At 35.6% G+C, this 26,025-nt stretch overlaps 1 protein-coding gene across 1 annotated transcript; it reads right to left on the bottom strand.

Moving 5' to 3' along the window:
• Positions 1–446: 446 nt before the first annotated feature.
• On the bottom strand, positions 447–5,031 carry LOC136203765 (probable WRKY transcription factor 40). The gene is made up of 4 exons (XM_065994988.1): positions 4,889–5,031; positions 3,426–3,668; positions 2,492–2,608; positions 447–1,170 (listed from the first exon to the last, which is right to left on the bottom strand). The coding sequence occupies exons 1-4, from the start codon at positions 4,979–4,981 to the stop codon at positions 586–588; spliced, it is 1,038 nt and encodes a 345-aa protein (XP_065851060.1). The 5' UTR covers positions 4,982–5,031; the 3' UTR covers positions 447–585.
• Between the last annotated feature and the right edge of the window lie 20,994 nt (positions 5,032–26,025).

Raw genomic sequence — 26,025 nt, 5'->3', positions numbered from 1 at the left:
ACCCTCCTTATATAGTTTTTTAGTCATGTTTTTCTACTCCTTCCATACATAGACTAAAGGCTAAGCTATTGTATTATAATAAAATAAAGGATAAAGGTTAAAAAAAATTCCTTAAAATTAAAGGGAAATATCAATTTTACTCTTATCGTACAAAATAATTTAATTTTACAATTATAGTAAAAAGTTGTGTTCAATTTTATTCCTCCCGATTAGAAAACTAATTCAATTTAACCCTTTTTAAGAAAATAATGATAAAAACATAGCGTTGAACTTGAGCTAGTTTTTGTACTATGACCGTAACGTCTTCCCCGATAACCTTTGATGCAAAATTGACATTTACCCCAATTGAACATTTCAATTTCATTTACACTTTAAGCTTGATTTGATCGATTACAAATCACTCTAGCTAGCTAATATCACAATACTCATGGTGAATGTAATTGGGAAGTAATAGAACGAGCAACGACGGCAGCTAAAGCAATGGTGAAATTGGGATCTTTAGTAAGTGAAGCCACATACTCTTCAACCTTACTATCATTACTATTCACTTGCGGACGGCATACAGGGGAACCGTTGCATCTCTGGCTACCAAAATCCACCCTTCGGGGTAGTGGTTACAGGCGACTCTCCCTCTGGAAAGAGAGTTTCGATACTTTGTAATTGCATTCTTAGATTTGAAATCCTAACCCCATCGCTATTAGAATCTACCCTAGGAGGGGTGGTTACATGTGAATCTCTATCTGGAAAGAGAGTATGAAGATGCTGCATTTGCACTCTTAAATTTGAAATCTCACTAGAATCCACCCTGTGAGGAGTGGTTGCAGGCGAATCTCTATCTGAAAAGAGAGTTTGGAGATGTTGTAGTTGCATTTTTAGATTTGAAATCCTGACTCTGTCACTGTTACTGGTGATGTAAGAATCTTTCTCAAATCTTGGAGTAGGTTTTTTGTTATCTTGATCGGTGGGACTTGAAAGGGTAAGATCGAGAGTTGGAGAAAAATTGTTATTATTTGTTGTTCTTGAACTTCTTGATGAGGTATCTACTGGTGAATATAGAGATTCAACTATTTGTGATTCAAGCGAAGAATTATTAATGTTGTTTGGTTCATGATTGTGTTCACCATCATATGTCGCAACTAGCAAAGTCTTGTCCTCTACACATCTTTGAACCTGAATCCGAATAAGTACAACATAAAAGTGAAATTAGTAACCCATATTTCAGTCTCTAACTAATGATTTTCTTGTAGTCTATTTGGTGCAAGCGAATCTAGTAGTAACTAGACTTGTTAACAGATTCGTGTACTCATCTGGTTTGTCCAGCCCGTGTATAATGGAACGGTTTTGGACAAAGAAAATTTATATAAGATCCATTTCGGTCGTTTATTTCTAAAAGGGGCTTGGATTTGATAGAAATAGGACATGCCAGGATATCCTATTAATATTAATTATTAAATTTATAGTTTTTTATATTAAATATTTATTTTTAAGTATATATATGTTAGTTTTTATTGTTAAAAAACATATATTTTCTTAGATTGATTTATTTGGATTGTACATGAGATTTGATTTTTTAAGCTCAAGCCTAGCTTGACCCAAGCCGCTTAGATTAACAGTGGGTTTGGAATGAGCATTTTTAAGCAAAAACCACAGTGGCCAGCCCCATTTGACTCATCAACAAATACGGTTGCAATCAAGAACAAAGAAAGGTGAGAGCAAGGATTGGCTTTAAAGAAAGATGATGGGATATGAGTAAACTTAACCCGACATCATAAATAGAGAGGGAGTGACTGAACTATATTAGTAAGTGAGTTTCTAATATATGTATACGCGTTTTAAATCCGGGAGGTATAGAAAGTGGAATTTGGGTCAAAATGAAGAATATCTACATGGTGTTGGATCGTACTGTTAAACTTGGTATTTCAAAATACTCTCCACGTAAGATATGTTGATTTGCAGAAAAATTAGGTAGAAGATGGTGGACATGTATTACCCAGTCTTAAAGGAGTGATATCTGGAGTGATTTGAGTATATTAATTAATAAAACGAGTTTCTAATACATGTAAACACGTTTAAAGTCGTGACGGTAAATAGTTAAAATTTGGACAAAACATACAATATATATGTGGTCCTCAGCCTCTCTATTATATAGACTCTTGCCAACAACGCGTGCATCTCATTAAGCAAACATGTCAATAAAAACTAAACAATAGATATAAAGTGTTTGATTAAAATTGAAAACAATTGTTTATAATTTACAAAGAAAATCAGCTAATATCGACTCACAACAACGTACATAAACATATATATAAAAAAAACTTAATTGCCTAAATCTCATTTAGCTTTACACCTAAAAATACCTAAACAACTATACATAAATAATATTGATTGAAATTTCTTCAAAATAATAATAATAATAATAATATTGATTGAAATTGAAATTCAAGATGTAATTTAAGCATTAAATTAAAAAGAAAAGTATTCATTGAATTACCTTCTTTTTGACAGGGCAACTTGGAGCCATGGAACACCTGAAGTAAGCTCTTGGTGATGGGTTATCTTTTGTAACCTTCTGCCCATACTTTCTCCATTGATATCCATCTCTCACACTCTGTAAAAACATACACTCTATTAAGGAACCTCTAATTATTTATATATTTAATTAGCCACCGGCGATGGGGGATGCACGGGTCCGTTGTGCTTCGGGCCTCCGAAATTTACCCCTAGTAGGGATGATTTCAGGCTGCCCTACATCTGGAAAAAGGATAGGAAGTGCTGCGATTGCACCCCAGACCCTTTTCCCTGCTGCGAATGCAGGATAAAGTTAGAGGGGAACAAAATTTTAAACGGAGTTGTTGGCTGGGTTGGAGAGCCAGTTGAAGATTTTGACTGAGACCAAAATACTTCACCCACCATACTAAAAGGTATTTTTAGGCTGACTGGGAGGGGCATAATATCGGTCCACCCCTATATATATATATATATATATAGTAGTGGAGGGAGCGGGTGTAAAAAACAATATATTATACTATCTACCAATAATAATATAAAATTATTTTATATAAAAAACACGTATATTTGTATTATATATCTTTAAAATTGTGCAAAAAAATCAACATTTCAATAATAATATCATTGAAACAATTTAAAAGTGAATTATGATTAAACAAAAAAATAAATTCACAATTAAAAATGCTTTTGTTCACTGTCGTTTAGGCGGTGTCAAGGCAGACTAGGCAGAGCCCAAGCCGTTGAAAATCATATAGGAGTCAATAAAACGCCTAGAGGGACAAATTGTAGAACATCAGGACAGATTCTCGACTTCGAGCGCCTAAACGGGCCTAGATGGTCTAGGCGGCATTCGTTTGAACAGTGTATGGAGGACAAATAATTAAATATAAAACTACATATGAACATAAAATACTTACCAAAGTCTTGTCTCTGGAGTCCGTTCTGACGAAAATTTGCGACGGCTTTCTCATCGGAATCTCAATCCTCGGCCGCTTGTTGGGTTCACACAGCACTTGATAATACTCTGATGGGTTGCTACCGATTTCTTGTAGCTTTTTTTCTTCAACAATTCCCAAATGTTTTCTCATAACTTCAACCATAAACCTTAGCTTCTCATTCTCTTTTCTTGTTCTTTCCAATTCGGTTTGTAGCTTCTCCACCTTCATTAATTAACAGATGTTTAAAAACAAAACCCTAATTATAAATCAAAATTAAACGGCGGACCCAGGGGTGCAAAGGCCGGCCGCTAGAATTTAGGGTATTGTCATATCATGTAGTCAATTCTTAAACTATTTCTCTATTTACGGTGAATTTGAAACTATTTTTGATTTTAAGATTTTTTAGTTCACTCAGCCAATTAAAATAGTGTTACCGGTATGGAAGTAGTCCGCCTATCTCATAGGCGGACTACTTTCTCTAACAACCTGTTTGTCAAACAGATGGACTGGTGCCTTGTCGCGAGATTTTCCTACTATTTGAGCAACTCTAGTCACCAGTCTACCTGTCAAACAGGCAATCCGTCTATCAAAGAGGCGGACTATCAGATAAAATAGTCGGCCTATCAGACAATGGTGTGCTTTGAATGTCTAATAAAATTCTTTGGCACACTGACAGACATAGTTAAGAATTTTTTTACAATGAGACGAGACTAATATTGGTTCCATCCATTGAGATGATGCCAGATCAACCTAATTGCTGATATGTCATCATCTGAATAGACGACCAGTATTGTGTCCCGATATCGGAAGTAGTCAATAGGCGGACTATTTTCTCTAACAACCTATTTGTCAAACTGAGGGATTCGTGCTTCTCCTAAGATTTCCTACTATTTGAGCAACTCTACTTACTAGTCTACCATCAAACAGATGACAAGACACATGTGCGTCTGTCAGACAGGCGAACTATCAAATAAATAGCCCGCCTATCAGACAACCGTGTGTTTTCTGTAAGAGCCTGTTTGTCAGACAGACAGATTAGTCCCTTATTGCATGATTCTACTACTATTTGAGCAACTCTAGCCATCAGTCTGCCTATCAAACAGGCGACAAGGCACCAGTCCGTCTGTCAGACAGGTGGACTATCAGATAAAATAGTCCGTCTATCAGACAACAACCATGTGCTTTGAATGCCTAATAAAAAAAATTGGCACGCGCTGCTACGACAGACATAGTGAACTAAAACTACAAAGGGGAAACAATTTATAATCAACATAAAATTGAGAAATTGTTTAGGAATTGACCAAAACCGTGTCAATATCCCTCGGAATCCACGCTATAAGGGATGGTTCCAAGCGACCCTCCACCCGAAAAGATGGTCTGGGAACGCGCCAGATTCGGGATTCCGGGATACACTTTATTCTTATAATTATATATACATTTACCTGTTGTATGTAGAGGGTAGGAGAGAGAGAATCCATGCAAACTAATTCTGAATCTTTTTCCTTACTTATGATTAGAGAAGAACAAGTGCTCATATATATATATAGATGATAAAATAAAAAAAATTATTTATTTTGAGTACGTATTTGTCACGTTAGCAGCCAAAAATAAAAGGATATAAGATGACCAAAAAAAATAAAGAAAATTAAAAAAATTTGATGTCTGCTATTTTGTCCACTGGAAAATTCAGACAAGAATAGGTTGAAGTTAGTCTTAATTAAGTTATGTTCTCACTATGAGAATTTGTTAGAAATCAAAACCATGTGTTAGAAAAGTTGTTTATTATGACCTATATATGTTGACATAAGCATGTTGATGTCATATAGTGTGATGTAATTAAATGTTTGTTATTATAACACTTTTAGTTTTCTTTCTTTGTTTGTTTTTTTTAATTGGATCTAATTAGTGGGTATGGAGTTGTTTGGTGAGAGTTAAAAATTGATATAATACGGGTTGTCAGAGAAATCTGTTGAGTTGATTGCAGCGAAAGACTATGGAAAGAATGAAAACTACGATTTTTATATTACCGGTCACGAATCAACTAGAGGAGAAAACACCATAGATACATTAATTAAGAGCAATCGTTGAGACTAAGGAGAGGGAGGCGTCGGGAAGGAGGAGAAAGGAGGCTACATAGCTCTCTTTCTCTACGTTTCTCCATTAGAGTTAGGTTATGAGTATAGGTATCTATTTATCGACAGTAACTGAGATTTAATGTTGATTATCCATTTCACTTATATCCGACTATTTGCCTTATGGGCGGATTATATTTGACCTATATCAAATATTTCCAACAAAAATACTTTAATTTTTGATGATCACTTGATATTATCCGAATAATATTAGGGTTCACGTGTCCTCATTCTAAGTATATAGGGACGTTCAGAGTAAGGAAGATTGTCGGATTAAACTAAAACGTGAACAAACATCATCAAGCCACGCAGACCAATATGATGCTCTCTGGATCCTTTTCGGGCTAGGACCTTTAAATCACGCATAAGATTAAGGAATCTTAATTCAAATATATTACTACTACAACAACAACAACAACAATGATACGCCATGGCATCCCGGTATCAGGTGATCAATACACGGCCGATCTAGGCGAATATCTCCTATGATCATTTGGATAATATCTCAATGTTATCAGAAGCCCCCCTAAAGTTCCTTTAAGTCCTTTAGGGCTTTTGAGCTTCTTCACGCGCTGTCATAATGACTTGCATTGATGGTCACTCTGTTCGATGCCAATCGATGGGTGACACGTGTCGTAGGCGTGCCGCTCGAGGAAAGAGAAAACGCCTTCTTCCTTCCTCTCTTTCTCTTTCCACTCCATTTGCATTCCTCTTCCATCTTTCTTCGAGTTTTTTTGCCCAGAGTTTCCCGGAGTTCAGAATCCTCAAAGCCTTAACTCCCATGTAAGTGAATCTTTTCATTCTATTTTTCTGAATGTTTAGGAGTTCTTCCTCATCCTCCGAGTCTACATTCGAACTTTTTAATTTGACCACTTCTTCCGAAACCGTAGTTAGCTGGACTTCTTCTTCTTCGGAAAATTCTGATTCTTCCGAAGATACTGTCAGTTGTGATTTAGCTGAGTTGCGTAACTCAGCGTGTAATAGCAATCGAACTCGTTCAGGCAGGATTCAGAGCTTTCCCGTCGCCGTTACTTGTTTTTTCTCCGGCAATAGATTCTAGGCGACTTTCGGGGATGGAGGCATCTTCTTCAGCCCCGTCTAGGAAAAAGGCGCCTCGTGAAGAATCCACTTCCTCCCGTATGAGCGCCGCGGATCTAGCGAATCTGGCGGATCGCTTTCCTTGGATAAAAGAATACGAGACTAAATTGGCGGAAGCTCATCAGCGACCCGCCTGTCCGCCAATTGGGTATTTGTCTGTGTACAGTTGTCACATAGAAAGAGGGTTCCGGCTTCCTCTTCCTAAGATGATGGCAGATATCTTAGCTTACTTTGACATCACTGTCAGCCAGCTGCATCCCAATGGCTGGTTAGATCTGGCCCTGGATTGTTATTTAGCTTCAAACTTAGGGATAGTTTGTAACCCTCGAGTCTTCCGAACACTTCACAAACCGACGAAACGAAAGGCCGAGTCCTTTTACACCTTTGCTAAATTTGGTACCTATTCGCCGTTTTCTGGCAAGATGTCCAATGTCCATCTCTGGGATGAGAAATTTTTCTATGTAAAGATAAGGGAGGGAGAGTCTCTAGGCTTTCCGTCGGTTTGGAATGCCAAACCTTTGCATATGGCTGGAGACATGCGTATACTAACGGACAGTGACGAGGAAGTGGCGGAAATCATGAAAAGTGTCAAGGTGGAGGCCTAGAGATACGCTGACGCCTTGGACTTCATGATGAATGATATTCCCTTGATCCACCAGGAAGGAGACAAGATCTCTTATGTGAAGTTTACAGAACTTGATGGAGGTAACTTTGTTTTTCCTTGAACCTTGATTATTTTATGGTTCTTTTGTCAGGGGTTTGTCTAAGGCTAGTCACGCTCTTGTAGAGATACGCAAGAAACTGAAGGAGGATGAAGCTCGAAAGAAGGGGCAGGTAGTGAATCCTCCTAAGAGCTCGGAGAAGCGCCCCGCTAGCGATATGGTTGATCCTCCTCTTCCAAAGAAGAAGAAATCTGTATCCGCTAGTGGAGGAAAGCTAATGGCGGATGCCATGCGTGCCGTGAAACCAACGACGAGACTCGAAGAGGTATGTTGACCGTATTATTTTCTCTTCTCTTACTTGAATCTTACTTTTTACTTTTTAATGTTTGCATAGTTGGTGAAGCCGGACCTGCGAGGTTACTGGTCCGCCAAGTATGGTGACAAAGGATCTTTGAGAAATGAATCCATCATCAATGACTTGGACTAAGCTTTTGGCCAACTTGGGGAGGTCCGGGAGAGCCAAAATAAGATCTCGGGATCAGCCCATGTCCAGATGGGGAAAACGGAGCTTCTTACGGTAAGTTCCTTCTATCTTTTTTTCGCATTTTTGGATGAAAGAGTGATCTCCTTTGGAGAGAGTTTTGTTGTTCTTTCGCTTGAATTGGCTTTTTCTTTGATCGGTATACACCCGTATGCGTGCTATGGAAGCGGATCTCCTTCAAGGAGTGGCGGATAAGGCAACTATAGAAAGGTTGGAGAAGGAGATTGTCGTTGCCAATGCGAACGCTGCGTCCGCCATTGCCCTAAAGGATGCTGAGATCCTTAAATTGAAGAAGCAAATTGATGCGGATGCGAAAGAACATGAAGCTGTTTTAGAGGATATGGAGATCTTGGCAGGGGAGCAAGCTTACTACTATGGCGAGTGGATCATGGTGTATGTTCAACTGGCGCATCCCGAGATTGATTTTATAGATCCGGAGTTCGTAGTTCCCGACGTGGATGTTGTCCTTAAGTATCGCAAAATTCCAGAAGTCAAGGACTACATTCGTGATCACATTCGCAAGGTGATGAACAGATCCATCGAAGAAAGCAAACCCCTTGTCGACCTTGAGCCAGAGGACCCCGATAAAGTGCCTCCGAAGGCGGGTGACCAGAGTGAGGAGCAGATAATCGATTGTACTATTCCTCAAGGAGGAATTATTTCTATAGAGAAGGAAGCCCCACTAGAGGGCGCATCTGGTGAAAAAGAAGCTAAGGAGGATGCTCCTACTAATGTTTAGTTTTCATTGTAAAACTAAGTACAATTTTTAATCCTTATGATAACCGTTTACTTTACTTTATGCCTTATATTATTTCAGCAAGTAAATTTATAGGCTTTAGGATTGATTTGAAGTAGGTGGCCAGCCATACCTCATGGTGTGAACCTTTGTGAAGGCTTGAAGCTTTTATTCCTTTAGAGGAAGTTAAGTTGCCTTAGGTGATCGATTTTCTTCCTATCTTTGAGGTGAATCGATCCGCCCTTAGGACTTTGAACCCTTCTTTGGAAAGGGTGTAAGAGAGTGTAAAGATCTCGCGTCCGAGAAATGTTTTAACTCTATCTCTAATGGTGATCATTTAAGAATTGATCCGCCCATGAGATTGTTCTCCTATCTTTGAGGAGAAAATAAAGAAAGTAGTTGTGTCGTGATAGCATTGAATGCGTTGAATGCGTTTGTTGGCCCCCCTTCTTTTTAAATCTGGAATATTTATATTGCTACAAAACAAATACTTAAAAAAGAATGATAGGACAAAAATTGCTTCTTATTGAATGGCGATGTGCCTTATTACAGCAAGTGGGTCTTATATGTGAGCCTCGTTAAAACCTTTGATAAGAAAAACCTCATGGGATAACAACTTATCAAAGGAAAAAGAGTACTCAAGGCCGCGATTACATTCTATTTTCCGGTGAAGTATTTGCGGAGGTTCTGGATGTTCCATGTATGCGGCAGCGTATTTCCCTCCATGTCTTGGATTTTAAATGTGGCAAATCCAATCTTGGTGACAATTCGGTATGGCCCTGTCCAGGTGATCCCCAGCTTTCCTTTCCCCTCTATAGATTGGATTTTGTCTGCTTTTCGGAGCACGAGATCTCCCATATTCAGATTGACGGGCTTTGCATTTTTGTCATGATAAGCCGCGATCCGCTGCTTGTAGGCCGCCATGCGTATATATGCCTTTTCCCGCTTTGCCTCCACTTGATCAAGACTTTCCTTCAACCTTTGACCATTTTCATCCTCGCAATAGAATGCAACTCTGTCACTTGGGACCTGTATTTCAACTGGGATTACAGCTTCCACACCATGAGAAAGAGCGAAGGGTGTCTCGCCCGTGGCTGTTCTGGGAGTAGTGCGATACGCCCATAGGACGCTCATTAGCTGATCCGCCCACTTTTTGTCATGCTCCCCCAACCTTTTCTTTATCCCTTTAACGATCGTCCGATTTGTAACTTCGGTCATGCCGTTAGATTGAGGATAATAAATTGAGGCGAATCTGTTCTGAATGCCCAATTTTTCACAGAAAGTTTTGAACTCGCCACAGTTGAATTGTGTTCCATTGTCAGTGATAATCGTGTGGGGAACTCCATACCTTCCTACGATGTTATCTTTGATGAACTCCACCATTCGTTCAGCATTGATAGAGGAGACAGCTTCAGCCTCTACCCATTTGGTGAAATGATCCACAGCCACTACCACATACTTCCTCTGTCTTTTGGTAGGAGGAAAGGGTCCAACGATATCAATTCCCCAGACTGCAAAGGGTCGACCTTCGATGATGGGCCTTTGAAGGTGTTTAGCTGTGTGTGATTCATTTGCATGAATCTGACAATTATGGCAAGACTCCACTAACTTTTGAGCATCAAGTTCCGCTGTGGGCCAATAAAATCCTGCTAACCTGGATTTCTTCAAACATGAACAAACATCATTAAGCCACACAGACCAATATGATGCTCTCTGGATCCTTTTCGGGCTAGGACCTTTAAATCACGCATAAGATTAAGGAATCTTAATTCAAATATATTACTACTACAACAACAACAAAGTCGTAGTCCCGAAATGATTCGGGGTCGGCTAACATGAACCATCATATAAAACCATGAAATCAAGTCGTGTCAGCAACACAAATTCGCTCCCTCCACTCCGTCCTATCCACTACCATATTTTCCTCAATTCCCAGTAAACTCATATCACTCTCGATCACCCTCCTCCAAGTTTGCTTAGGTCTTCCCCTACCCCTCACCACTACATCCCTTTGCCACTCTTCGGTTCTCCTAACCGGCGCATCAAGCACTCTACGTCTCACATGGCCAAACCATCTTAGTCGGTTTTTTCTCATTTTATTCTCAATAGATGTGACCCCTACTTTTGTCCTAATTATTTCGTTACTCACCCGATCCTTTATCGTATGACCACACATCCATCTCAACATACGCATCTCCGCCACCGACATCTTATGGATGTGGCAGTGTTTCACTGCCCAACACTCCGTACCATATAACAATGCTGGTCTAATTGCCGTCGATAGAATTTCCCCTTCAATCTATTAGGCATGTCGGGGTCACAAAGGAAACCCGTAGCACTCTTCCACTTCGACCAACTAGCTTTAATCCTATGAGCAACATCTCCATCTACTTCTCCATCCGTTTGGATAATAGATCCTAAATACCGAAAGCAATCCGAGACCTGAACAACTCTCCCATCTAGGGTGATTGTCCCTGCCTCCCTACTCCTATGGCCGCTAAACTTACACTCCAAATATTCTGTCTTACTTCGGCTTAACTTAAAGCCTCTAGATTCTAGAGTTTGTCTCCATAGTTCCAACTTCCTTTCCACTCCTTCTTTCATCTCATCAACCAACACAATATCATCTGCAAACAGTATGCACCATGGTATACCATTTTGAAGTGAACTTGTTAGTTCATCCATAACGATGGCAAAAAGAAATGGGCTTAGTGCGGAACCTTGATGCACTCCAATCGTAATAGGAAACTCTTCAGTCTTCCCAACACTAGTACGTACACTCGTGCATGCTCCCTCATATATGTCCTTTATGATGTCAATATATTTACGCGAAATGCCTTTCCTTATCAAGGCCCACCAAAGTACTTCCCTTGGTACCTTATCATATGCTTTCTCCAAGTCAATGAAAACCATATGCAAGTCTTTCTTCTTATTTCGATAGTGCTCCATTAATTGGCTCATTAGATGGATGGCTTCCATAGTTAATCTTCCCGGCATAAAGCCAATAGAGTTTTCCGAGATCTTCACCATCATCCTTAGCCTTTGTTCGATCACTTGCTCCCAAAGTTTCATAGTGTGACTCATTAATTTGATTCCTCGATAGTTGGCACAATCTTGGACATCGCCTTTGTTCTTATACAAAAGGATTAAGATACTTTTCCTCCATTCTGATGGCATCTTATTGTTTCTCCAAATTTTGTTGAAGAACGTCGTCAACCATTCAATTCCTCTTTCTCCCAAACATCTCCAAATCTCAATAGGGATGCCATCAGGTCCTACTGCTTTCTTCAACTTCATCTTACTTAATGCCATTTTGACTTCACCTTTTTGAATTCTCCGCATGCATTCATGATTTATCAAATCATGATGGATACTTATATCTCCCACATCTTGTCTGCGATCTCCATTAAATAAGTAATCAAAATAGGACCTCCATCGTTCCTTGATATCCTTATCTCCAACTAGGACTTGCTGGTCCACATCCTTCACATATTTAACTTTTCCGAGATCTCGCGTCTTCCTATCTCTCATCCGAGCAATTCTATATATGTCTCTTTCCCCTTCTTTCGTATCCAATCTGGTATATAGATCCCGATTCACCTTTGCTCTAGCATCTCGTATGACCTTTTTTACTTCCCTTTTAGCCTCTTTGTATTTTTCATAGTTCTCGTCACTCCTACATTTCCCCAATATTTTATAGGATTCTCGCTTACTCTTTACTGCTTGTCGTACTTCTTCTGTCCACCAAGATGTGTCCTTACCCGGTGGCATGCTACCTTTAGATTCCCCCAGAACTTCCTTCGCTACTTCCCTTATACTATGCTCAATCTTAGTCCATATCGAATCTATATCTAAATCCATATTACAAGTCCAAACATCTTTTTTGGTCATCTCATCCACAAATTTTTGTTGATTCTCTCCTTGCAATTTCAACCACTTAATCTTAGTCTCTACTTGTGGTGTTTGTTTTCTTATACATTTCCTACTTCGAAAATCAAGCACCACTACTCTATGTTGGGTTGTCGTACTCTCACCAGGGATCACCTTACAATCAATATAACTCTTTCTCCAAGCACTCCTTACTAAGAAGAAGTCAATTTGGCTCGCATTATCGCCACTCCGATAAGTCACTAAGTGGGATGTTCTCTTCATAAACCATGTGTTCATGATACTCAAGTCATAGGCTGATGCGAATTCCAAAATATCATTTCCTGCTTCATTCTTATCTCCAAAACCATACCCTCTATGAACACTCTCAAACCCATCTCGCCTAGAACCCACGTGTCCATTGAGATCACCCCCCAGTACCATTTTTTCATCCCTAGGAACCTGTTGCACCACTTCCTCTAAGTCCTCCCAAAAAGCTTGTCTTATAGAGACATCTAATCCTATTTGTGGCGCATATGCACTAATGACATTCACAACCTCATCCTCTATCACTAGCTTGACACTCATAATTCTATCGCTCTTCCTAGACACCGCTACTACATCATCAATATACTCCCTATCAATAAGAATACCTACTCCATTTCTACCATTATCCTTTCCTGAGTACCAAAGCTTATAACCCCAATGAGCTATCTCTCTAGCCTTGGCTCCAACCCACTTGGTTTCTTGTAGGCACATTATATTTATTCTCCTCCTCTTCATAACATCTATAATTCAGCTAATCTTCCTGTCAAAAAACCTATGTTCCATGTCCCAAAGCGTAACCTACTACCCTTACCCCTACCCCTACCCCTACCATTACCGTGGACTATCTTATTTACCCGCAACCCTTGCATATTTGACACCACCCCCGGGTCTTGGGGTGGCGCGCCGCTTCGGGGCGACGACCTAGCAACCCTTGCGCATTTATCACTACACCCGGGTCTAGGAAGTGCAGCGCGTCGCTGAGTAGGGAACGCCTCAACGGTATTTATAGTATGGTTCATGTCATAAGATGTGGCTAAGTTTTACGCTGGTCGCCACAAACCTACTGCAACCCTCCTCCTTTGTCCGGGCTTGGGACCGGCTGTAAAGGCCACCAAGTGACCCTCACAGGCGGAGTTAATTCAAATATATTACTAACTACTTAAAATATGTCCACCAATACAAACTAAACATGACCTATGAGAATTCTACGGTAAGCTTCAATGCCGATTGACGGTTAGCTAGACTCGGTATAAATAAAAATGTAACTTCATAGTCAAAGTACATACATATATCTATTGCAATTTACTCTCAATTGCTTAGTTTCTCATCCTATACTTTACTAACTTAAGTTTTCTCTTACGTCAAAACACTGTCTTACAAATTCTACCGTATCACTAATGTTGAAAGAAAATCAATTAATATCTATATCTATCGATTATCAACAATAATAAACAACTAATAATAACAATGATAAACATCAATAATTAATCAAATGGACACTATTGTATATACTAAATTTTCCTATATTGACATAAGCATCTTGACGTTATTATTGTGATGTAATAATACTATTTATTATTTTTTTGATTACTTAACCCTTCTTAAGTAATAATACTATTTATTATTAATTAAACACATTTTAGACTCTATTTCTTATAGAAACAAAGAAAAATTAATTAAACACATTTTTCCTTTTAATCTTTTTTTTTTAGCTTTGATCAATCGGTCCAAAATTATTGAGGCACTTATTAAATTATTATTTTTTTAATTAAAATTTGCTACGTATATTAACATTTAAATTCAAAAATTTTAACTTAAATACCTTAGAAGTATATTTGGTTGCTGATTCAAAAAAAAAGAAGTATATTTGGTTGCTTATTTTCATACTCCCGTTTATCTTTTTATTTCAAAATAGAGAGTTTTAGGTGTTTAGTTAATAACTTTCTATTTGTCTTTTACACTTAAAAAATAGAATTTTACTTTTTGAAAAACCAATCTTTTCCAACAGCAACAGGTAAAATAAATGAGCTCTTAAACCCCCTCCGACTCAAACTAGTTTTAATTAATTTTAATATTTCCCTTTTTCTTTAGAAAATTATTCCCCTTTTCAAATATACCTCTATCTTTTATTTGAGAAAAATTACTTAATTAATTACCATTTTTTATAGTTAACTAATTATATAAAATTCTAAATTTTAAAATATATAAGGTGTAAATATATTATTGGTCCGACGTACGCAGTACATAACTTTTCCTTTTTATTTTTTTCCCAATTTATTTCAAGGTACTATAGGAAATAAAGTTTTGACTAATCGAGGTTGAGTCTCCTTTTGCTACACTTAGTTTTTGGGACCAATTATAACTTGTGATTTTAATTTTTAATGGCTTAATGCATCATTTGATTCATGAATTTATCTAAAAAGTTCGGTTGACCTCTTTAACTTTTAAAGTGTCTCAACAGCCACATTAATTTATTTAAAAGGTCTCAATAACCCTATCAAAATAGGGTAAATTTTAAATAAAACCTTTCTGATTTCATTAATTTTCAGATAAATTACTGTAATTTACTTTTTTTTCAAAATAAAAACTGAGGTTTTGCAACTTTAACAAAATAAGGATTTTTTCGATTGATAGTATTAAAATCACATTTGACGACTTCAAAATGACATATTTTAAGAAATACTAATATTCTAAGCAACTTTAATTTTTCAACTTTTTTTTTTATTTTGAGATTATTTAGATTATGTTTGGTAAAGAGAGGGAAAGTTAATGTTTAAAGAGAGAAAGTTCTAAAAAATATGATTTTCGAAAATCGAAAATGTAATTCCACAGCAAATATGACATTGAACAACTTTAATTCTTGAAATTTTTTATTTTGAGGTCGTTAAAAATGGTTTTAATAGCATTAATCCAAAAGGTCATTGTTTTCTTAAAAGTGTGAAACTTCAATCCTCGTTTTGACAAAAAGTAAACCACAGTCCTTTATCTGAAAATTAGTGAAACCACATGGATTTTATTTGAAATTTACCTTTAAAATATAGTCAATTATAGTCACATGTTTGCAAAAATGTAAGCTACACGAAAAATGTGTTGTATGCGTTTTGAAAAAGTCAAACCAGGTGGGGTATGATGTTCTAGTAATAAAAAGGACATGATTTATAATTGAGCAAGTAAGAACTGCATTTTTTATATTTTTCATCTATTTTGTTAATTATGTAATAATATTCCAATGCAGGTTACTTTGAATTCCACTTTCCACATGCATGTTACTTCTTTGTAACTGATTACTGGACTATATATTAAGCAAGTTGACAGGGTTATCACTATATTTAAATAAGTTGATGAGCTATCAGAACACTTTAAAAATTAAGGGCTAATCAAACTTTTTGGTCATATTTAGATAAATTATGTATTAAGCCATTTTTTATTAAGTATTTATTCGCTATTTTTAAAAAATTAAGTATTGTTAGCGAAATTTAGTTAACGAATCCTTAGTAAAAATATATAAACCGCACCATTAATTGGAAGGGTATGTCCGACTCATGAAGTCTCGCTAGACTCAGTTAAGAATTTAGTCGTTGCTATAATCACGCCCAATCTCGAGAATTACGGGTCAAGTGGCTTTGAGGGATATCAGGCCTAGGCGTGAGCATCAGTTTGGTTAACCAAATCGAAATATGCTATATTTTAGGAGCCGAACAGAATAAAATTGATAACCGAATATTATAAAACCGAAAAATTTCGATTCGGTTCGATTAAAGTAGCTCTTTCAATTTGCTTGAAATGTCTTGATTGTCCTCTTAACTTGCTTAAAGTGTAATCAATAAAGCATTTAGTTGCAAAAAAAAAAGCTGCATGCAGAAAATATATTGCACGCGCCTTGAAATATTATTGCATAAATTCACAGAATAGATTTAAACATATTAAAAAGGAAGTTCTTATTTTGTTCAATTGTAAAACTTATACTCTCTCATATTAGAACCTCGTACACAGACTTTAGTCGTTTTACTTTTCCAAGACTTTAGTTGTTTTACTTTTCCAAGGTATGTGCAATATTTCTTCCATATGGAGTTTACTTTTTTGAAACCGATTGATTAATTGATTTCATTTTAAGCAAGTTGAGGGAGCTATCAGAATATTTTAAGCAAGTTGAGAGATCTATCAGAATATTTTGAAAGTTCAGAGGCTAATCAATCTTTTTGGATAAGTTCATAGGCAAATGATGCACTAGAGCATCTCCAATCGAACATCCTCTTAGTTGGAAGTTCTTATATTAAGTACCTTCTATATCACTTGGAGGACCTCCAACTCACATTTGGACAGATGTATTGTGTAACCTCACTTAATAAATAAAATAGTATGTCTCTTATAATACGTTGGTTCATATTACACATGACAAATTATGTATGAGAGGTTATCCATTTGACATGGAGAACTGAGTGCTTCTAATAATTTCCAATTAGTTGGGCTTTTAAGTTAAATTTTAAGAAGAGCAAGTTAAAAACCAACTCCAACAATCTCTTTGTAACTCCTAAAATCACCAAGAGCATATTCATTCACTCTATTACTGGGCAAATTATTAGAAGCACATGGTTCTCCATATCAAATGGAAGACCTTTCATATATATTTTGATACGTGTAATATGGACTCACGTATATTATAAAAAGTCCTACTATTTTACTTATTATGTAGGGTCACAATACACGTGTCCAAATGTGAATTGTAAGTCCTCCGAGTGACATAGAAGACCTGATGCTTAATATAAGAACTCCCATTATTGATGAGCTTCTTTGTACTCATAGTCCTTCCTTATTTATTTTTTTATTAATAATTTATTTTTGAGTTTCTCTCCTTTCACTATTCGCAAATATAATAATACTTAATAAATTTAATAATAAAATAATAAATGAGGAATAAACATGAGGAGTATTGTTGGAGATTACGGGGATGTTTCTTTACCTACTTTCTACCTCATGTTTGTCTTTTCACTCTAAAAATGAGAATTTTAGTTGTTTGGTTAGGAACCACATGTTTGCCTTTTATACATAAATGATCCATTTGTTTCACATGCACGTGTTTGTTGTTTGCTGTTACTGATAGATAGTAGATATTAGTTGATTTTTCTGTAAAAAGCAGTTGTTTCGAATTTTACCAAACGTTTTTTTATCTCCTATTTAAACTTAAAAGACAAAAAGCAGTTTCGAAAATCGAAAACAAACGGATACGAAAAATAGCTTTTTATAAAAGTAAAGAATCTCTACTTTTTGGAAAACTTTTTCTAACAACAAACTGTAACAGTAGGTAAACCAAACAGGTCATATATATATTAGCCACTTATCAAATCACTAAGAGTAAAATTCTTATATTATTGTTAGAAAGTCGATTAATAATTTTTTTGGAGATGCTCTAAACCTATAGTCAAAATATTAAATACTTTATATTTTTTTATTAATTACAAGTATTCATGAACTAAACATTTATCTCAATTCACAAAATCCAAACTACAAAATTTATTTATTTTTGTAAATTTCCCTTGTTTTTAGGTAGAAGACTCATTGAGTCTTTTTTTTCTTCTTCCCTTTAATTAATTATTTTTTTTTTGAAAAGCCCTTTAATTAATTATTAATTGGCCCCTTTTTTTTCTTATTAAAGCCATCTTGAGGCTTCGTCCTACCTTCGATTCTCTTACATTCTCCCATATTTATAGGGAGCAAAACCGCGTGGCGGATCGCTTGGCAGCTGCTGGGCATGGGGGGATGTTAGGTGTTTCTACCATTTCCGTTCCTCCTTCTTTTCTGTTACCTTCTCTTCTTGAGGATAGGATTGGGGTCAGTCTTCCTAGACTGATCCCGGTTAGGTTTTTGTTTGTTTTTTTTTTTTCTTCCCTTCTTACAAAAAAAAAAAAAAAATTGGCCCCTTTTTTCCTTGAAATATACTTCAAAAAAAAAATACAATAATATAGGTAGTACAAGTTGGATAATGTACATGATTTATTAATATTAGTAAGTTTCTTTCCTAATTAATTAGATGGACTTCATTTTTTCTTCTCTACCTAATATTTGTTGGTTTGTGAAGTGTGTTACGTCTGTATTCTGATTTCTAGCTAACACTAAATAACGTCATTTTTACAATAATTTATTAAAAAGACTTAAATTATGATTGAGAATTCAATCAATGGAAAAACTTAATTCAACATTATTAATTATTCTTACATCCCACCATCTAGCAATCCTAATTAGAGTGAGAAAAATAACCGATAACCAAATTAATAAATGAATTAAAATTTTAATTTGAATTGGTTATTTTTATTCGATTTTAATTTACACAAAGTTTGGTAATTAGTTATTAATCCGGTTATTTCATAAAATATATTAGGGTAACTGAAACTGAACCAAAGTTTATATAATACAAAAAAAATTATAATCTTATTTTATATTCCGTAAATCTAAGTATATGCACTTATGTATTTAGTTTTGAATATGTCAAATCAATGTTAACTTCCATTAAATTTAAATTTATGAAAAAATTACAATGTTTTTTTTCATAAAAAATATATTTTCTTGTATAAATTTTATAATTTTAAATTAAAATTTACATATTTCGGTTATTCGGTTGGTAACCGAACTGAATCGAAATTTTTGATTAATTAATATTCAGTTACCGATTCTATTCGGATCGGTTATGTTTCTGAAATATAGTTTATTTCGATTTGGTTAATCAATAGATCGGTTCGGTTAGTAACCGAACCGAATTGATGCTCACCCCTAATCCTAATAGTTGAACAAACGAAATAAATAGAGGAGCATGAAGTGGCTTTGTGAAAGAATCTGCAAGTTGGTTTTGTGTGTGAATCAGAAGTAATTGAACAATGATAGCTTGAGCCTTCGATCGAATGAAGTGACAATAGATTTTAATATGTATCGTACACTTGTGAAACGCTAAATTTTTAGCCAAATAGATTGCCGAAACATTGTGACAATATAAATTGCCTAGCTAGGAATGCTGAATTTGAAAATCCTTCAACAGATAAAGAAGCCAAGTAATCTCACAACTTGTATAGCCATTGCATGATACTCAGCTTCTCTAGAGATGATTCGAGTGTATTCTTCTTTTCTTTTTGAAGGATTTTCCAATGAAAATGAAGTACCCCGTGATAGACTTCCGTGTTTCTTTACACACTGCCCAATCAAAATTAGTAAAGGCTTTAATGCTAAATCTCTCATGATGATAATCTTTAACTTGTTGAATGTATGTATGATAACAAATACTTCCTTCCATGAACAGTCGTGGCTTTGTGAACATTCGTATTCATACATAAACAGTCGTATCTATCTGTGTACAGTCGTATTCGTTCGTGAAAAGACATCCTTTCGAGTTCTATTTATATAGAATGGATTGTCAAATTCATGAATTGATAACAAGTTGTTGAAGTTTTTCAAAATACTCTTTGTCTGTTCACATTGTTCTTGTTTTCCTACTCCGGTGATAACTACTAGGCTACACATGGTTTGAGTTCGCTTGCGTAATCTGTTATATCCTGGGAGACGATCGTCAATAGCGACGACATCTGTCTTAAGGAAACTGCCAATACATGCCTCAGATTTGTCTAACTCTTTCCTTTTAATTTCGAACTTTATTGTTCATATTATTTTCTGTGTTCATTTTGTTCTTTGGTTAATCACATCCAACATTCTTAAGACATAAGTAATTGTTTGTCCAACAATTCTTACTAGCAAGTATTATGTCATCGACATAAACTAGTAATGGAATGAAATCATTTCCATGACCTTTTACAAATAAGGTTGGATCTGCAACTGATTGCCTAAACTGTAACTCAAGTGATGCTTCTGTCAATTTACTATTCCATTGTCTACTTGCCTGCTTAAGGCCATACAAAGATTTTTTAAGCCTACATGCGACATTAAGTTCATTTGTTGTGATGCCTTCTAGAACTATCTTTTTGAAGCCTACATGCAACACTAAGTTCACTTTGTGCGGTGGAGGTTTTCGGGGTCTCTAAATTCGATGGTGTGGTCAGTTTCAGGTTTTGGCGACTGGAAATAGGCGTAATATGACAAACACACTCTAATTGGCGCGCGCTAAAATCGCTTAAACGCGCCAGAAAATTCCAGCAGCTACGGGCGATTTCGACAAATCAAAAACATCCTGAGATACATTAAAAACATATTTTTGAGACATGACTCAACCAAGCATGCATTCATCGAATCAAACAAATTAATAGAATCATAAATCATGCACAAAGGGTTCCTAATAGATAGAACACAGAGCTAAAAGGGCTCTAATATGAAGACTTTCTAAAGAGCCATAATGGGTTTCTCTAACCTCTAAGGGACGAGTAATGAACCCGGATCTATCAATAAATAAATCAACAGATTTAGGCTTATCACTTGTAGTGCAAATCCGTTGTACAACAGCGGAAGTAATCAATATTGGCTCCGTATCACCGATCTAGGAGGTTACTACACTCAATGAGTAATCTCGGTTGTTCCACGAACTAAGAGCGCTACCCGAGAACAAAGGGGTGGCGGCGGCTAAAAGAGAGAGAACATAGAGATTGCCTTTGTGTAGTCTCTGATATTTTAATTTAGGGTAAACTAGTGTAGGCAGTATGTTCTGTCTCTAGTGTATATTAGGTTTATCTATTTATAACTAGGCTAACCCTAACCCTAACAGATCAGGTTATGGGTGGATAATAAATGGATCAGGACCTTTTACTTCATTTATTCCTACATTGATTAAATAACTGCTAGGCATAAAAGATAAAATGTTATAAATATTAGTGATAGTAGTCAAACAAAGCTAGGTAGATTGGGTGCCAAATGTATAAAAATAGATTAAACAAAACCCTCAATCATAAATATTAATGATGACAGGTTGATATGGCATTATAAGGCTGATGGGGTATATTCTTCAAAGTCGGGATATAATCTACAGGCAGCAGCTAGAACCGATCAAAGGGGAAAGAATGGATGGAAGGCATTGTGGAAGGTTGAGGTGCCTCCCAAGTTTAAATTATTTGCATGGAAGCTAATGTCAGGCATTTTTCCAATTCAGACTAAACTTGCAGATAGGAGAGTTCCGATAGCAACAAACTGTTTATTGTGCCCTAATGACATTGAGCATGGATGGCATCTGTTTGCTGGTTGTGCTTTGCAAAACTGTGTTGGCATGCTGTGGATTTAACACCACCTAGAGAGAAATGGGAGTATATTGAGGATTGGGCACTTAACCTGTGTGCCGTTTCTGAGAGAAGTGTTGTTCAGAAATGTTTTGTGGTTCTATGGGCCATCTGGCAGGCCAGAAATAGATTGTTGTGGGAGCAGGAGAGAAGTAGGCCTGATATGGTTACCAGATCCGCTATTCGACTTGTTGAGGAATGGGAGGAAGTCTAGAAAAATAGACAGGCGGAGATTGGAGTGGGAGGAGACGTGATGGAGAGTGGGAGGGGCGATATTGGAGGTAGTGGTGCTAGGGAGGAGCCATTATGAGATGGAACTGAAGTGTTGGGGAGGGAGGATTTTTCAACTAACTGCTGTTTTTTTGCAGGTCCACCAGAGCGTCAACGAAATAATATCGGCAAATAAGAAGCTGACAGTGGCGGGGCGAATACCAAAAGCAGCGCTGTTGTCCCCTTAAGATCATCGGCTGACTCTATTTCACATGGGCCGGTCGACAGAGACCTAGCACAACCAGGTAGAGGAGTCGCTTCAGCGAATGGCGCTAGCAGCTCCAGGCCATATGACGGAATTTCTGCAGTTCCGCCACCTTTAAGCGATGCGGTGACAACCGCAACATGAATTACTGAAGACGAACATGAGCAGGTTGCCTTTGGCGAAATTTTCGGAACGGCTGAGTGTCCAAGCGACGGAGTGACAGCAACAACAACCACGCACAACAGCATTCAAGAATCCCCCATTCGACTTACTCAAGTGGGACGTAAGACTAATCCGGACAGCAGTATGAGAGAGCCACATATTACCCGATGGACTCCGCCACCTAGTTGTTTTGTGAAGTGCAATGTAGATGCTGCGATTTTCCAAAGTGATGATGCTATCAGTGCAGGAGCTATAATACGCAACTGTACGGGTAACTTCATCCAAGGGTACAACACTCACATGACAGGAACGGTTTCAGTGAAGATGGCGGAAGCAATGACGATTAAGGAAAGTATGGGGTGGGTTGTGTCTTTAGGTTATAGCTCAGTAATTATCGAAAGCGATGTTAAAACTGTGTTGGACGCGATCCAAACACAAAATAGAGACCTTACTGATTTTGGTCAGGTTGTTAGAGATATTAGAGATTTTCTTCTTTCTCACCCGAGTTTTAAGGTGAAGTTTGCGTCAAGGTTAGCGAACGGGACAGCTCATGCAATGGCACGAAATGCTCGTTCCTATGTTAATTTTTTTATTCATTGGTCTAGTCCTATATTCATTCGAGGCATTCTAATCCGGGATGCCTCTAATCTTTCTATTTAATCAAGTGTTGTGTTTAAAAAAAAAATAGATTGGTCCATTGACTTGATCAGGAAAGTCTTTGTTTATTAACTATTAAAATATCAATATATAACTATTCTAGGTTGAAGTCAAGAACTATAATATTATTTACATATTCTCCAAAAAAAATTAAAAAAAAAAACAAATTAGAAGAATAAATAACCCTATATATGCACGAAACCAAATAATTAATTAAATTTTTGTTAGTATAATCATATTCATCAAGGTTTACATATGTATTCATACCGAAGCCCATAAAATGTTGTAGTTTTAAAAATTGAGGTTCTAATAATTTCTTTTTCAAATAAAATTAAATTTATAAATATTTAAGGATTATTTGATCATTAATTTGTACATATGTTAAGCATTTTTTTTAAATAATGCTAAATTTTATTAACATAGATCAGATGAAAGAATATTATTAAGAAATTGTGGTGGACATGTCCATTCATCCCGAACAGACACAAAATTGACCGTTTTTGCTAGAGCATGGACAACCGAATTCGCTGAACGCTTAATAAAGGAGATATAGCATAGCTCTAAATCTTGTAATAAATTAATACAATCGGAAATAATGTCAACTAAATACGAAGAAACCTTCTAAACCCATTTAAATTGCCTAACTATGATGAGACAATCCGACCGAATTTGAATTTTCTCACTAGGGCAATGCTTTTTAGTCAAACTTAAAGTTTTTTTAATAGTCATGGTCTCGGCTAGCTGAGGACTGAGATTTTCTTGAAAAACTCTCATCTTAGCTAGAATGCATTCTTCAGAGTGATTACTTGATGATGTCATAGATGGAAAAAGAACTTTTGATGCAAGAATTGAAAAGAAAAGAAGAAACTTGTCAAATGACAAGACAAAACCAGACTAGTCAGATGACAAGACCCATATCCGTTGAATAGCAGCGGAGATTAAAGAACTCCAAATTCTCCTTTTAATCAACATTGTTTAATTCACCTTCTTCTCTATTAAGCATCTTATTAATGGTTTTATTAGCTAAATCATTAATGAATGACTCTATATAGGCAAAAATTGAAGATTAATAACCTAATCCTTAAAACTTTAAAATTTGAAGAATTTAATTATAGATTTTGAGATTTATTTACTTAATTATCTTGTTTTTTTTTTTTTGAAAAATAATAAATGATTAATTGTCTTTAATATATATATATATATATAAAGCTTATTTATCCATATATTAAATCAATATGGAAAAAAATCAAATTAATTGCCACATGTATATGTCACGTGTCCAAAATTGTGTAATGTGGCAAATTTTTTAATAAATCGGTTAGTTTTCCATTCAAAATAAGTAAAATGTTACCTATGAGAATACTTTAAGGAGAAAATGTTACTAAATGTTATCACATGAGACAAATGATAAAATTTTGGATACCACAAATATCAAATATAAATTTAATCTTAATTAAATTTACAATTTTACTTAAAAACTAATATATAAAAGAACCAACAAAAAAATATATATCAGTAAAATTAGTTATGTTGGATTAAAATTCATAAAGTTGTACGTGTATAATATTATAAATTATTATTATTATATTAGTTATTTAAGTGATCTAATTTAGTTTATGAGAATACATATATACGGATGTGGATTTATTATGTCTAGGTATCTGGTTGTAATTATCTAATTTGATGATAAGTGGAATATTAATTACACCCATTATGTTTTACTAGGCTTAAGGTGTTATTGAGCCACCGACCCATTCAAAACTTTATCATTTGGTCATTGACCTATTATTCGGTTACATTTGGCTCATGAACAATCACAATTTGTGAAATTTCACCCAATTTAGATGGAGATTTGAAAAAACCGTTATTTTCTCTCATATATAGATATTTTGACATATACGAACTTGGCATGTCACATGTCTTAAAGTTTATTTACCACATAAACTCTCTTATTTGAAAATAATTAATTAGATTAAAAAAGAAAAAAAAATCTCTAAACTAAAATTTATCAAATTTAAGTGTGAAAATATTGTTGTGTGTCAATATGATAACAATTATGTTAAGTATCTATTTAAATTGGGTGAAATTGCACCAATTGGGATAAGTCATGAGCAAAACGTGACCAAATAATAGATCAGATGTCAAATAATAAAATTTTGGATAGACCAAGGACCAAATAGTGATTTAAGCCTATTTTACTATAAATAGAGGTTATGGTCTCTAGGATAGACACGTTTCATAATATACATTTTTCCCATCGAGCGTAGATATTCAAATCGTTTCTCATCCTAGAAGGCCAATTAACCCAAAATGCTTTGGATTACGTTAAATTCGTTGCATTATGTATTTAGGTAAAAATTCATATATTTAAACTCTTTGATTTTATAATTTTCTTGATTAAACTACTAATCTTTAATTTTTATACTCGTTGAGCATTTTCACTAACGGCTTAGTTAATGGAGTTGTTGATGAGGAGGTCAAAGCCTGTAAAAATTAAACATCGGGATCTTAATGCTTAAAATTAGGGATAAGGTACCAAAATAGATCTAAAGTTTTTTGGGAAGTACCAATTTAGGCTCAATGTTTAAAATAGAACCAATATAGGTTTAACGTTTACAATATAATATCAATTTAGGCTTAACGTTTAGAATATAGTATCAATTTAGGCCTCACGTACAAAATAGCACCAATATAGGCTTAACGTTTATAAAATAATACGAATTTAAGCTTAACGTTTACAAAATATATCCAATTTAAACTAAACATCATAATTAAATTAACCATATTATATTTTTTTCCTATTAACTTTATATGTTATCTTTTTATTTTGTTTTATTTTCTTATTTATTATAATATAAACCATTAAAACCTTATATTTGTTTTTCATCAATCATTTCATGACTCCGAAATTACATGGCTCATGTAATATATGCAAACTAAAAGTAATTGAATATCCACAATATTTTGAACATTAGTTAAAATAATAATGATACATGTCAGT

Source organism: Euphorbia lathyris, chromosome 8, assembly GCF_963576675.1.
Source record: "Euphorbia lathyris chromosome 8, ddEupLath1.1, whole genome shotgun sequence".
Classification (NCBI taxonomy): Eukaryota; Viridiplantae; Streptophyta; class Magnoliopsida; order Malpighiales; family Euphorbiaceae; genus Euphorbia; species Euphorbia lathyris.
This window is presented reverse-complemented; position numbering and strand designations above follow the sequence as displayed.